The following is a 12,250-nucleotide window of genomic DNA, read 5'->3' on the forward strand; positions in this document are numbered from 1 at the left end:
CAAATCAGCACAAGTGGGTACGATCTAGTGGCCATTACAGAAACGTGGCTGAAAGGTGACCAGGACTGGGAGATGAATATCCAGGGGTATCAGGCGTTTAGGAAGAATAGACAGGAAGGAAAAGGTGGTGGGGTCGCGCTATTAATAAGAGATAATATCAGGGTAGTACTGAGGGATGACATAGGCTCTGAGGAACAAAACGTGGAATCATTATGGGTAGAGATGAGGAATAGTAGAGGGAGAAAGACACTAGTAGGTGTGGTATATAGGCCCCCAAATAATAATGTTGAGGTAGGGAGGGCTATAAACAAGCAGATAAGGGATGCGTGTAAAAACGGAACGGCAATAATCATGGGGGACTTCAACATGCACATTGACTGGCAGACTCAAGTCAGTAAGGGTGGAATGGAGGAAGAGTTCTTAGAATGCTGTCGGGATAGTTTCCTTGAACAGCATGTTACGGAACCGACGAGGGAACGAGCTATTTTGGATCTGGTATTGTGTAACGAGGTAGGTAGAATTAAGGATCTTATTGTGAAGGACCCTCTTGGGTCTAGTGACCACAATATGGTCGAATTTCTGATTCAGATGGAAGAGGAGAAAGTTTGGTCCCAAACCAGTGTCCTCTGTTTGAACAGAGGGAAATATGATAGGATGAGGGATGAATTGGCTAAGGTAGACTGGGAGAGCAGGCTGGCAGGTAGGATAGCTGAGGAACAGTGGAGGATTTTTAAGGAGATCCTTTTCAGTTCTCAGCAAAAATATATTCCAGCAAAAAACAAGGATTGTAAGAAAAGGGAGAACCAGCCGTGGACAACGAAGGAAATAAAGGAGAGTATTAAAATAAAAACAGCTGCGTACAGAGTGGCCAAAAATAGTGGAGAAACAAGTGATTGGGAAAAATTTAAGAAACAACAAAGAGAGACTAAGAAAGCGATAAAGAAAGGAAGGATAGACTATGAAGCTAGGCTAGCAATTAATATAAAAAATGATAGTAAAAGTTTTTATAAAAATATAAAAAGGAATAGAGTGGCTAGAGTGAATGTTGGACCCTTGGAGGACGAGAGGGGGGAGTTAATAGTGGGAAATGAGGATATGGCTGAGTCTTTAAATAAGTTTTTTGTGTCGGTCTTCACGGTGGACGACACAAATAGTTTGCCAAATATTAACGATAGAGGGTTGGCAGCAGGAGAAATACTTAATACAATTAATGTTACCAGAGAGGCAGTGCTGGGTAGACTAATGGGACTGAAGGTGGACAAGTCCCCGGGTCCGGATGGAATGCATCCCAGGGTATTGAAAGAAATGTCAGAGGTAATAGAGGATGCGTTAGTGATTATTTATCAAAACTCGTTGCATTCTGGGGTAGTGCCGGTTGATTGGAAAACGGCTAATGTTACGCCGCTGTTTAAAAAAGGAAGGAGACAAAAGGCGGGTAACTATAGGCCGGTCAGCTTAACGTCTGTAGTAGGGAAAATGCTGGAATCCATTATTAAAGAGGAGATAGCAGGGCATCTGGATAGAAATGGTTCGATCAATCAGACGCAGCATGGATTCATGAGGGGAAAGTCGTGCTTGACGAACATGTTGGATTTTTATGAAGATGTGACTAGGGCGGTTGATGGAGGAGAACCGGTGGATGCGGTGTTTTTGGATTTCCAAAAGACGTTTGATAAGGTGCCCCATAAAAGGCTGCTGAAGAAGATTAGGGCACACGGAGTTGGGGGTAGTGTGTTAAAGTGGATTGGGGACTGGCTATCCGACAGGAAGCAAAGAGTCGGAATAAATGGGTGTTTTTCCGGTTGGAGGAAGGTAACTAGTGGCGTGCCGCAGGGATCGGTACTCGGGCCGCAACTGTTTACCATTTATATAGATGATCTGGAGGAGGGGACGGAGTGTAGGGTAACGAAGTTTGCAGACGACACAAAGATAAGTGGAAAAGTGAATCGTGTGGAGGACGGAGAAGATCTGCAGAGAGATTTGGACAGGCTGAGTGAGTGGGCGAGGATATGGCAAATGGAGTATAACGTTGAGAAATGCGAGGTTATACACTTTGGAGGAAATAATAACAAATGGGATTACTATCTCAATGGAAACAAATTAAAACATGCTACCGTGCAAAGGGACCTGGGGGTCCTTGTGCATGAGACGCAAAAGCCCAGTCTGCAGGTACAACAGGTGATCAAGAAGGCAAATGGGATGTTGGCCTATATTGCGAGGGGGATAGAATATAAAAGCAGGGATGTCTTGATGCACCTGTACAGGGCATTGGTGAGGCCGCAGCTGGAATACTGTGTGCAGTATTGGTCCCCTTATATGAGGAAGGATATATTGGCATTGGAGGGAGTGCAGAGAAGGTTCACCAGGTTGATACCGGAGATGAGGGGTTTGGATTATGAGGAGAGGCTGAGGAGATTGGGTTTGTACTCGTTGGAGTTTAGAAGGATGAGGGGGGATCTTATGGAGACTTATAAGATAATGCAGGGGCTGGATAGGGTGGAGGCGGAGAGATTCTTTCCACTTAGTAAGGAAGTTAAAACTAGAGGACACAGCCTCAAAATAAAGGGGGGTCGGTTTAAGACAGAGTTGAGGAGGAACTTCTTCTCCCAGAGGGTGGTGAATCTCTGGAATTCTCTGCCCACTGAGGTGGTGGAGGCTACCTCGCTGAATATGTTTAAAGCGCGGATGGATGGATTCCTGATCGGTAAGGGAATTAAGGGTTATGGGGATCAGGCGGGTAAGTGGTACTGATCCACGTCAGATCAGCCATGATCTTATTGAATGGCGGGGCAGGCTCGAGGGGCTAGATGGCCTACTCCTGCTCCTATTTCTTATGTTCTTATAAGGATGATAAAGTCTGGGTTCTGATTCTCATGTAGAACTAACAAAACGAATGAATCAGTTTATAAAGAACAGAAGTGACCCATCCCTAACAAAAACTGATCAAATTAAAATAATTCGGTTGAGGAAGAAAACAAAAAGAATAATAGATGAAGTTTAAAATTAAGATTGTTTTGTTGTTAGAGATTTTTTAAATTATGTAAAGTGATGTAATTGTGTGCCAAGTTTTTTTCTGCTCACTCCCCACCCCTTTAGGTTCAGTAGAAAAGTTAATTTGTTTTTAAATCGCCCGGAAACTTATGTCTATTTTGCTTTATAATTGAGGATTTATGGGAACCAGTTAAATGTGGAAATTTTAAGCATAGCCACTAAGACCATATTTGCTTGCGGTGTGACCCCGAGTCAGGAACAGTTTCAGAGTCAACAACCTGTTCCTGAGAACATGGCAGAGGGTCATGCTGCTGTGGATGTTCACCAGGAAATGGTTCCAGCTTTGCCAGTTGACTCTGCTGTGGGAGTGGAAGAGGAATGTTTATGTACAGATTCTCAAACTACCTCTTCACCTCCCATTCCAGAAACACCATTACAAGATTTACCAGTGGTATTGTACAGGTCGCAATGCAACCACAAAGCTTCTGACAGACTTCCGTATTGTTAAAGACATTACTTTGTTGTATTTCTGTCCTGATGGGGGATTGAAATTTAAGGGGAGGAGAAGTGTTACAGAGTGTTCTTCTCAACCTCTCTCCCTTCTGAGCACGTGCGGACTTTGGGCGGGGTTTCAGTCTGCAAGTCCAGGCTGGTTCCAATGCTCCTGTTTCCTTTTGTTTGCCAATGATTTTTAAACTTTGTTATTTATTTATATAAAGAACATCCTGCTTTTAACAATGCATTTGACGACCTTATCTGTGACTGAAGTTCCCACAATTGTAAAGCAGGAGATTAGTTAAATGGACAGCCTGAATTGAGAGACAATTAAAGAATAAATGATTCATTAATACAGTTGTTAGGCTGGAAATGTAAATTTGAACACAAAAGTTTATAACGTTTAGAATTATAAAGATATAAAGAATGTTTAAAATGCTGTGGGAATTATAAAATGTTCCCTTCTGAGGCCAACAGAATAGAAAAAAAACAGATAACAAGACTTGTTAGCGTGGTGCGGTGCCACAGTGGTTAGCACTGCTGCCTCACAGCGCCAGGGACCTGGGTTCAATTCCCGGCTTGGGTGACTATGCGGAGTCTGCACGTTCTCACCCGTGTCTGCGTGGGTTTCCTCTGGGTGCTCCAGTTTGTTCCCACAGTCCAAAGGACGTGCTGGTTAGGTGGATTGACGATGGTAAATTCTCCCTCAGTGAACCCGAACAGATGCCGGAGTGTTGCGACTAGGGGGATTTTCCCAATAACTTCATTGCAGTGTTAATGTCAGCCTACTTGTGACACTAATAAATAAACTTTAAAACATTGTTAACATTGACTGGAGGGAATGAATCAGCTCCTGTTCAAGATGTCTCAACATTGAATGACTGATGTTAACCAATTATTGGTCAACACTCAGGCTCCCCCAAGCTAAGAGATATCGGTTGAGAGAAAGAATTGTCTTAAAATTCAGACAATTTGTGCAACTAGCTAAAAACCAAACCAGTTTCATTATTGACAAGTTATAGACCAATTGGCTAATTCCCAACAATTGGCTGAGCTGGGCTTTCTACATTCTGAAAGTATAAAAAAGGGGATTCGAGAAACCAATTTGGCAGAAGTTTTTAAAAGTTCAAGGTTTTTTTAAGTTTATTTATTAGTGTCACACATTCACACTGCAATGAAGTTACTCTGAAAATCCCCTAGTCGCCACTCTGGCGCCTGTTCGGGTAAACTGAGGGAGAATTTAGCATGCTCAATGTACCTAACCAGCAAGTCCTTCGGTCTGTGGGAGAAAACCCACACAGACAGGGGGAATATACAGACTCTGCACAGACAGTGACCGAAGGCAGAACTCAAACCTGGGTCTCTGGCGCTGTGAGGCAGCAGTGCGAACCACTGTGTCCTACAGAGAGGTGTTGGGAGCTGTTGATTTTACAAGTTATCCGTGTTTTCAGTGCCACCACTTCATGTACTGGTCTGAGAGGGATGGAGAGAAGTTAAAGTTAAGCTTTCTCCTTTACTGTTGATCGATACTTTGCTTTTTTAAATCTTTCTGACTTGTTACATTTTTAATGGTGAATAAACTTTCTGAATTCACCATTGAAAGTGTTCTTTCTTGCCATATGGTTGAGTCACTGGAACCTGGGTGAGTTATGATTAGGGAGGTTGTTGTAAACAAGTGAACCCCATAAATCTTAGTTCAAACAAATCAAAATTCTTACATATGGAATGCAATCCTTTATTCTGAGAGAAATTGAACATTGAAGTAAAGACGTTATGCTTCAGTTATACAGGGCGTTGCTGGAACTGCATCTTGAATAGGGGCTGCAGTTTTTGTCTCCTATTAAACAAAGGATTGGAGAATCCCTACAGTACAGACAGAGGCCGTTCTGTCCATCGAGTCTGTACCAAACACCATCCCACCCAGGCCCTATTCCCATAACCACATGCATTTACTCCAGCCAGTCCGCCTGACACTAAAGGTCAATTTAACACGGCCAAATCAACCTAACCCACACATCTTTGGACTGTGGGAGGAAACCGGAGCACCCGGAGGAAACCCACGCAGACACAGGGAGAATGTGCAAACTCCACACAGACAGTGACCCAGGCTGGAATTGAACCTGGGTCCCTGGCGTTGTGAGGCAGCAGTGCTAACCACTGTGCTGCCCCATTTTATAAATACCATGGAAACAGTTCAGAGGAGATTTACTAGATTGATTCCCAATCCAGTAGTGTGAAATATTAACACTGTTTCTCTCTCCACAGATGCTGCCAGACCTAATGCATTTTTGCAGTCCTTTCTGTATTTATTTTAGATCTCCCTGTAGTGGTAGGAAAAACACTATTTACTATCCAGGATAAAATAAATGTCCTTCATCAGCTTTTGTGGATCATTTCAGTGGCAATGTGCTCTCCCAGGCTCAAAGAGCATCAGCCCACTGGAAGCAAAGTCGTGAGACCGGCCAGTCCAGCAGAAAGAAACCCTCCGACCCTCCCACTTCACCAACTGTCAGAATGAACATGGTTCAGTCCTGGATGTGATTAACAGCAGCAATAACAGCAGAATTCAACCCCTGTCATCACTTGTGAACTCGTTGGTGTCTCCGCAGGCTGGATGACTGAGTGAATCCCTTCCCACACAAACAGCAGGTGAACGGTCTCCCCCCAGTGTGAACTCGCTGGTGCTCCCGCAGGCTGGATGACGTTCTAAATCTCTTTGTGCAGTGAGAGCAGCTGAACGGTCTCTCCTCAGTGTGAATGCGCTGGTGGATAACCAGATCCCGAGAACTTTTGAAACCACTGCCACAGTCAGAGCATTTAAAGGGTCTCTCCTGAGTGTGAGTGAGATTGTGACTCAGCAGGCTGGAGGAATGAGTGAATCCCTTCCCACACACAGAGCAGGTGAACGGTCTCTCCCTGGTGTGAATTCGCTGGTGCTCCCGCAGGTGGGATGATGTTCTAAATGTCTTTGTGCAGTGAGAGCAGGTGAACGGTCTCTCCCCAGTGTGAATCCGCTGGTGGATCGTCAGTTCCCGAGAGCTTTTGAAACCATTTCCACAGTCAGAGCACTTAAAGGGTCTCTCATTGGTGTGAGTGACTTTGTGTTTTGACAGATTGGATAACTGCATAAATCCTTTCCCACACACCAAGCAGATGAATGGTCTCTCTCCAGTGTGAACGCGCTGGTGTCTCTGCAGATCGGGTAAATGAGCGAATCCGTTCCCACACTCAAAGCAGATGAACGCTCTTTCTCCAGTGTGAACCAGTCGATGTCGCTGCAGATGATATAACCGAGTGAATCCCTTCCCACACACACAACAGGTGTACGGCTTCTCTCCAGTGTGAATACGTCGATGAATTTGCAGCTCAGAGGGGGTTTTGCAACCTTTCCCACAGTCCCCACATTTCCACAGTTTCTCCATGTTGCAGGTGTCCTTGTGTTGCTCCAGGTTTGACCATCAGTTGAAGTCTCACACGGAACAATATTATGGTGCCCTGCTGCGATGGTGCAATATTTTTTCAGGCTGTGTAACTGGGAGACTCTTTCCACAGTCACTGCATGGGAAAATCTCAGTTGATTTTGTGTGTGTGTGTGTCAGTCCTGTTCCAGTCACACTGATGTTTAAAGACTGCTGAAGCCGATAGAACAGAGAAACATTTCTCCTTCTGGATTCAAAGACCGAAGATATTCAGGTCCCGATGAATTGAGTGACTCTGTCAGATGTTGATGTGATGTTTGGTTTGAGATTTCCGTCTGTAAAATCCTCAACTTCTGATGTCCTGTAAAAGGAGTTTACAAAGGTTATCACTGTCAGTACAGGATAGAAATTCAGAACAGACAATTCTAGTTTCTATGGAACATTATTTCCTCTCTCATTCCCTAAGAGCTGTAAATCTCCATCCCACACACTCTCCCTCCATTCTTACTCTGCTGTATCTAATATTCACCCTCTGATTGAGGCTGATTGATAGATCCATGCTCACTGCTTCCTGTCCTGGACACAGAGAGCTGGAAACCTCCATGCAGGCTGCCAGACAGATATATGTCTATCTGACTGGACTAACTATGTGTGGAACATACCAACTGGATTCACTTCCTTTCCCTTCAGTTGCTGCAAGTCCCCAATATCCCCCAGAATGAGAAAAGAAATGGAAAGGGGGAGAAAAGAAAAAGTGTTTTACTCACAGATGTTGGCCTTTTTTAAGGTCAAACCAAATAAACAAACTCAAGTTAAATCAGGACAAAGTAAAAGGGGCAGCTCCCCAAAAGGAGGGGGAGCAGCCCGAACAAAAATCAAAGTACAAAGGAAACTTAAAAACATCAAATCATAATGTGATTATCAGGGTCAATAATGCACCCCAACCCCTGCAGTGCCCAGCGGGGGCGGAAGGCGTCAAGCGCACCCATGGACATCGCATGTTCCCTCTCCAGGGACACCTGGCCGCGAACGTAGCCACAGTAGAGGGGCAGACAGTCAGGGTGGATGGCCCCCTCGATCGCCTGCTGCCTGGACCGATAAATGGCGCGCTTTGCCAGGCCCAGGAGCAGGTTCACAAGGAGGTCGCCATCCCGACCCTCTCTGTGTGGGTTTCCTCCGGGTGCTCCAGTTTCCTCCCACAGTCCAAAGATGTGCGGGTTAGGTTGATTGGCTATGCTAAAAAAATTGCCCCTTAGTGTCCTGGAATGCGTAGATTAGAGGGATTAGCGGGTAAAATATGTAGGGATATGGGGTAGGGCCTGGGTGGGATTGTGGTCGGTGCAGACTCGATGGGCTGAATGGCCTCTTTCTGTGCTGTAGGGTTTCTATGGTTCTATTGTCCCTCTGAAGACAGAGGTTCTGAACCAGCCCCTGAAACTCCGCCCATTGTGACCCGCCACCGACAGCAGCGCATGCGCTCTCCTTCCCCGCTGAAACAAGATGGCGGCCGATAACCGGGGCCTGTTCCCGGGATAAAAGCCTTGGAGCTGTAAACCCAAGACCTGCAGGGTCTTATTCGGGCCGTGCGGCCTACAGCGGATGTTTGTGAAGCCATAGCTCCCTCCCTGCCCCGACTCCCGGCTCCATTTCTCCCGCAGCGCCACCGACTCACCCGTTACAAAAAGCCGCTCCCGCACTCTCAGGTCTCCGGGCAAAGTGACACTGCGCACGCTCCAGATATAGCATTGCGCCTGCGCAATAGGCTCCTGTGGAATGAATAGGACACTTGCACACCCGCAGGGCCACCTGGGAATTAACGGCGTAATTGTCAAAGACAATAATAGAAAATTATCTTGTGCAATTAAGATCAATTAATTTTTAAAAATGCATTCCTCGAAATTTGTGCGCTGCCATTCTCTATTTATAAAATTGATTTAAACCAGTGCTCTCCTGTGGGAATACCTCGAGTTTTTAAAACTTTTCCCACTGGTTTCCTCCCCTCTGCTCTCCCGAAGGTGCTCATACTGGTTGGGTAAATCCCACAGAGACAGGTTTCTTTCACTTTCTTTCTCCTGATGCTGAATATTCTGTTTTATGGAACGATACATCACAGATGGAAACCATTTGGCACATCCTGCCCAGTCGGGCAGTCTTTAAGATCTGTCCAATTAATCCCACAGCCCTGCTGGCAGAGTGAGAACGATATCTATATGTACTGCAGCAATGCAGGAGGTGAATGGAAAATGTTTTCCAGTTGCATACCTCTCAGACACACTCATCCCTGGAAAGATAAATTGGCCTGTGTACTAAGGACAAAGAAAATTACAGCACAGGAACAGGCCCTTCGGCCCTCCAAGCTTGCACCGACCATACTGCCTGACTTAACTAAAACCCACGACCCTTCCAGGGACCATATCCCTCTATTCCCATCTGGTTCATGTACTTGTCAAGACGCCCCTTAAAAGTCAATACCGTATCTGCTTCCACTACCTCCCCCGGCAATGAATTCCAGGCACCCACCACTCTCTGTGTAAAAAATCTGCCTCGTACATCTCTTTTAAACTTTACCCCTCGCACCTTAAACCTATTCCCCCGAGTAATTGACTCTTCCACCCAGGGAAAAAGCTTCTGACTATCCACTCTGTCCATGCCTCTCATAATCTTGTAGACTTCTATCAGGTGTCCCCTCAACCTCCGTCGCTCAAGTGAGAACAAACCAAGTTTCTCCAACCTCTCCTCATAGCTAATGCCCTCCATACCAGGCAACATCCTGGTAAATCTTTTCTGGACCCTCTCGAAAGCCTCCACATCCTTCTGGTCGTGTGGCAACCAGAATTGAACACAATATTCCAAGTGCGGCCTAACTAAAGGTTCTATAAAGCTGCAACATGACTTGCCAATTTTTAAACTCAATGCCCCAGCCGATGAAGGCAAGCATGCCGTATGTCTTCTTGATGACCTTCTCCACCTGCATTGCCACTTTCAGTGATCTGTGCACCTGTACACCCCGATCCCTTTGCCTATCAATATTGTTAAGGGTTCTGCCATTTACTGTATATTTCCTATCTGTATTCGACCTTCCAGAATGCATTACGTCACGTGTCCGGATTAAACTCCATCTGCCATCTCTCCACCCAAGTCTCCAACCGATCTATATCCTGCTGTATCCTCTGATAGTCCTCATCGCTATCCGCAAATCCACCAACCTCTGTGTCGTCCGCAAATTTACTAATCAATCCAGTTACATTTTCCTCCAAATCATTTATATATATTCTATATATCCTGTGTGAATTCGCTGTTGTGTCCAAAGACTGGATGGCCTAGCAAACTCCTTCCCACACAAGGAGCAGGTGAACGATCTCTCCCCAGTGTGAACTCGCTGATGTGCACTGAGGTTGGATGAACATGAGAACCCCTTTCCACAGGTGGAGCAGCTGAACGGCCTCTCCTCAGTGTGAATTTGCTGGTGTAACAGCAGGTGGGATGAGATAGTGAATCCTTTCCCACACACAGAACAGATGAATGGCCTCTCTCCAGTGTGACTGTGTCTATGGTTTTGCAGCAAGTACGGATAATTGCATCCTTTATCACAATCATCACATTTCCATGGTTTCTCCATTTTCCCAACCCCAATGAGACCATAGAATCATAGAAATCATAGAAACCCTACAGTGCAGAAGGAGGCCATTCGGCCCATCGAGTCTACACCGACCACAATCCCACCCAGGACCTACCCCCACATATTTTACCCACTAATCCCTCTAACCTACACATCCCAGGACTCTAAGGGGCAATTTTTAACCTGGCCAATCAACCTAACCCGCACATCTTTGGACTGTGGGAGGAAACCGGAGCACCCGGAGGAAACCCACGCAGACACGAGGAGAATGTGCAAACTCCACACAGACAGTGACCCGAGCATCGAACCCAGGACCCTGGAGCTGTGAAGCAGCAGTGCTAACCACTGTGCTACCGTGCCGCCCATTTTGTCAATGGGTTTCCAACCGGGTGGATAATTGAATCCTTTACCACAATCCTCACATTTCCACGGTTTGTCCATGGTGCTGGTGTCCTTCTGTCTCTCCAGGTTGGATGATTAGTTGAAGCCTCATCCACATACAGACCATGGTGTGATGTTTTTCAGACTATGTAACTGGTTAAAGCTCTATCCACAGTCAGTTCACTGGAGCACTCTCACTTGGGTGTGTGTGTGTGTTTTTCAGTTCTTTTTCTGTCACATTGAATTTTGAAATTTTCTTCCACTGACAAAACAGGGAATGATTTATCCCTCCACTGTCAAAAGCAATCATATTCAGGTCATGATGAATCGAATGGCTCTGTCAGACTTTGATGTGAAGTTTAGTTTGAGTTTCCTGTCTGTGAATCTTCCTCTTCTAGTTCCCTGCAAAAAGAGTTTTAAAAAACTGCTTCAGAACAGACAATTTCAGTTTCCACGAAACATTTCTCCATCTTATTTATCTTGAGCTGTAATCCCCATCCCACACACTCTCTCTTGTCCCTGAGCTGAAATCAAACTCATTGCCCCACCTCCACTCTGAGCTCAGCTCCCTCTCCCTCCAGCTGGATTCAGTCCTGCAGGCCATGTGCAGATTGAGAGTACAATCAAGGAGTCAATTATTTTCCTTCCAAGTCAGGGGACGTGCAGCCCCACTGACTCTGTTGTTACCACAATAGGCACACGTGCTCTGCTCACCAATGAAACACCACAGTGACCATTAACATGGGCCTGTTCCTTGGAAAAGCTCCATTTTATTTGTGCCACAACACCAGGGGAATTACCTCCTGCACAGGCACAAAGGTATCATCAGTCACAGAAAATAATTGCAGCTGGAGTCTCAAACCTCATTTTACCATTTGGTCCCAGACATTCTCAATTCAATTTTGAAATGCAAACTGAAATCTGGCAAAGTGGGGTAAATTAAACACATTTTAATGGTCATTTTCAGAATGACTATTCCCAAGAATTAATTCCTAAGTCAGTAAATTAAAATTCTCATCAGCAATATAGGCAGCACAGTTGTTAGCACTGCTGCCTCACAGCTCCAGGGACCTGGGTTCGATTCCCAACTTGGGTCACTGTCCGTGTGGAGTCTGCCTGTTCTCCCCATGCCTGCCTGGGTTTTCTCCAGATGCTCCGGTTTCCTCCCATCGTCCAAAGATATGCCAGTTAGGTGCATTGGCTATGCTAAATTGCCCCTTAGTGTCCTGGAATGAGTAGGTTCGAGGGATTCGCAGGTTACATATGTGGGGTTATGGGAATAGGGCTTAGGTGGGATTGTTGTCAGTGCAGACTCGATGGGCCGAATAACCTCCTTCAGCACTGT

At 45.6% G+C, this 12,250-nt stretch overlaps 2 protein-coding genes across 2 annotated transcripts in view; one reads left to right on the plus strand and one right to left on the minus strand.

The window, feature by feature from the left end:
- The window catches only part of LOC144484227 (uncharacterized), a 145,851-nt gene that overhangs the window by 56,081 nt on the left and 77,520 nt on the right, over positions 1 to 12,250 (plus strand). The gene's annotated exons all lie outside the window — the stretch shown is intronic.
- On the minus strand, positions 5,209 to 8,615 carry LOC144484240 (uncharacterized). The gene is made up of 2 exons (XM_078202773.1): positions 8,578 to 8,615; positions 5,209 to 7,266 (listed from the first exon to the last, which is right to left on the minus strand). The coding sequence occupies exon 2, from the start codon at positions 6,906 to 6,908 to the stop codon at positions 6,066 to 6,068; it is 843 nt and encodes a 280-aa protein (XP_078058899.1). The 5' UTR covers positions 6,909 to 7,266; positions 8,578 to 8,615; the 3' UTR covers positions 5,209 to 6,065.

Source organism: Mustelus asterias, unplaced genomic scaffold, assembly GCF_964213995.1.
Source record: "Mustelus asterias unplaced genomic scaffold, sMusAst1.hap1.1 HAP1_SCAFFOLD_96, whole genome shotgun sequence".
NCBI classification, from domain to species: domain Eukaryota; kingdom Metazoa; phylum Chordata; class Chondrichthyes; order Carcharhiniformes; family Triakidae; genus Mustelus; species Mustelus asterias.

Bases quoted from the DNA above. Each gene is read 5' to 3' on its own strand.
- LOC144484240 (XM_078202773.1), bottom strand. From the start codon at position 6,908: ATGGAGAAACTGTGGAAATGTGGGGACTGTGGGAAAGGTTGCAAAACC.